The 2,194-nt window shown below is 53.4% G+C and overlaps 1 protein-coding gene across 1 annotated transcript in view; it reads left to right on the top strand.

The window, feature by feature from the left end:
* Nucleotides 1-2,194, top strand: part of EMP2 (epithelial membrane protein 2) — a 15,819-nt gene that overhangs the window by 9,970 nt on the left and 3,655 nt on the right. The window contains exon 3 of the mRNA XM_005871753.2: nucleotides 2,010-2,156. Within this exon, the coding sequence (XP_005871815.1) occupies nucleotides 2,010-2,156 (147 nt within the window). The remainder of the gene's footprint in view (nucleotides 1-2,009; nucleotides 2,157-2,194) is intronic.

Raw genomic sequence — 2,194 nt, forward strand, 5'->3', positions numbered from 1 at the left:
ATTAAAACAGTATAAAAAAAAAAAAAGACAAAAAAAAACACACAAAAAAACACAAAGACAAAAATGTAACAAGGCACTATATGGCCACCAAGCCCAGAGTATTCACAGAAAAGCCTGCCGACCCTACTTTAAAACTGCTCACGGTTTCCTACATCCATTTATTTTAAAGGGGACTTTACGTCCCTACATAAATGCTCACCTGGAATCACTTGCCATAAGGAAGGAAATTTTGTTTAAAATGCTACATTGAAAATCAAACGTTATTAAACCCTCACCAGATGCATCTGCCTCTTGAAGGTCCCGAGACTGTTTCCGGTTCTTTCCTTGTTAAAAACAAAACCACCACTAAACCCAGATATTAGCGGTGCTACACACGTGCTAACGGGCCAGGTGGAGAGCTCCCTGAGCTCCGTAGACACATTTAAACAAGAGCATAGTGAGCACCCCTCTCATCGGGTGAGTGTCGTTGGTCGATGCACTGTTTGGCCTCCACCTACACTGAGCTCATCGGCCACCAGCGCTACCTTCTGCACCCATCCCCCCCCCGCCCCCCAACGCTGAGAAACCTTTTTCTAAACACATGTGTCCTCTCCTAAAGCCATGGTCTTCCTACGTCCGGGCAGTGTGTAACCATAGGCCGGTGCGTGGCTTGGACAACAGACATTTATATCTCACAGGCGCGGGCAGATCAGGTGTCTGGTGAGAACAGACACTCGTGCTGGCTTGCAGACAGCCTGGTTCTCATGTCCCCACGTGGCAGAGAGCAGAAAGAGAGGGTCACATTGAAGGTGGCACCCCCTCCAGGCCGGGTCCCAACACCACCAGAGATTCTGATGGAGTTCATCTCGGTGTAGCCTCCCGATGTTTTCAGAACAGAGCGGAGCTATAATTTACAAGCGAGAAGAGTAGACTCCTTAAGGTCTCAATTCAGAGCTTTGATGATTATGTATGCACCCTTGTAACCACCAGCTGAGGCAAGAAGAACATTCTGTCCCCCGGAGGGCTCCCTCGGGCCCCTCTTAGCTCAGTTCCCAGCACCCCCTGCCCCGAGGGCAACCACTTCTGCCACTGTCCTTCCCTCTGCCTGTTCTTGGACTTCCTAGGATGCGATCATGTGGGGTTGGGGGAGGGGATGAGGGTTCGTTCCTCACTGTAAGCAGTGGGGGAGGGGCTCCATGCTCTCCGGCGGATCTTCACGCGCAGCCGGACCACGCTCAGAGCCGTTGCTTAACATGTCATTAAGAGCTTAACATTGTGCCTCCCTCTAGTCATTTATTAGGCAAGATTGCAAAAAGAAAAAAGGGAAGGTTTTCCTTAGATTTTCCTCTGCAGCTCTGGGCACTGTCCCCTCAACCATCTTACCTGCGTCCTGGTGATAACAGCCCTTACATAGCACTCCCTTTGGGGGGGGCACCCCGTAAAATCCTTCCATGGATGAGCTCACCCCACTCCCCCAGCCTGCTGAGGCGGGAGCTATTATTATCCCCATTTCACAGGTGAGCAAACTGAGGTCCACGCAGGTGGCTCCAGTCCCTCACTCGACCCCTCTGTACACCTTCGGTGCAGGGCTCCAGCTGTGTCCTTCCCCGTGCGGCGCCGTCCCCAAGAATGCCGCCAGAGGTCTCACTAAAGTACAGACACACAGACTGACCTGTCCCCTCTGAGCCCTTGAATCAGAATCTGCCAGCTTGGAACCTGGCGACTTGTGCTTTTAAATACTCCCCCATCCGAGAGCCACGGATGTGGGAGCAGCGACCCAGGCCAGGAAGAATGCCCAGCAGGTGGTGGTTCTCCGTTTTCCAGACAAGGACACGGGATCTCGGGTCAAGTGCACAAGTGGACACTAGAGGGAGGGGGGGAGGGAAGACTCCTTGACTGCCCTGTGCTCACACTATGCTCCCTGCACTTTAGTCTCGTCCCCCCACTCGGGAGCTGGCACTGTCCCTGCGCCCGCCCGGGGCCCAGGCCACCTGCGGTCCTCAGTCCCGTGCTCTTGTCCTTTCCCACAGATTACTCCACGATGCAGGCGGTCCAGGCCAGCATGATCCTCTCCACCATTCTCTGCTGCATCGCCTTCCTGATCTTCTTGCTCCAGCTCTTCCGCCTCAAGCAGGGAGAGAGGTTTGTTTTAACCTCCATCATCCAGCTCATGTCATGTAAGTAAAACGACAGGCTTCCTGGGATCGGCACCCCC

Source organism: Myotis brandtii, unplaced genomic scaffold (genome assembly GCF_000412655.1).
Source record: "Myotis brandtii unplaced genomic scaffold, ASM41265v1 scaffold355, whole genome shotgun sequence".
NCBI lineage: Eukaryota > Metazoa > Chordata > Mammalia > Chiroptera > Vespertilionidae > Myotis > Myotis brandtii.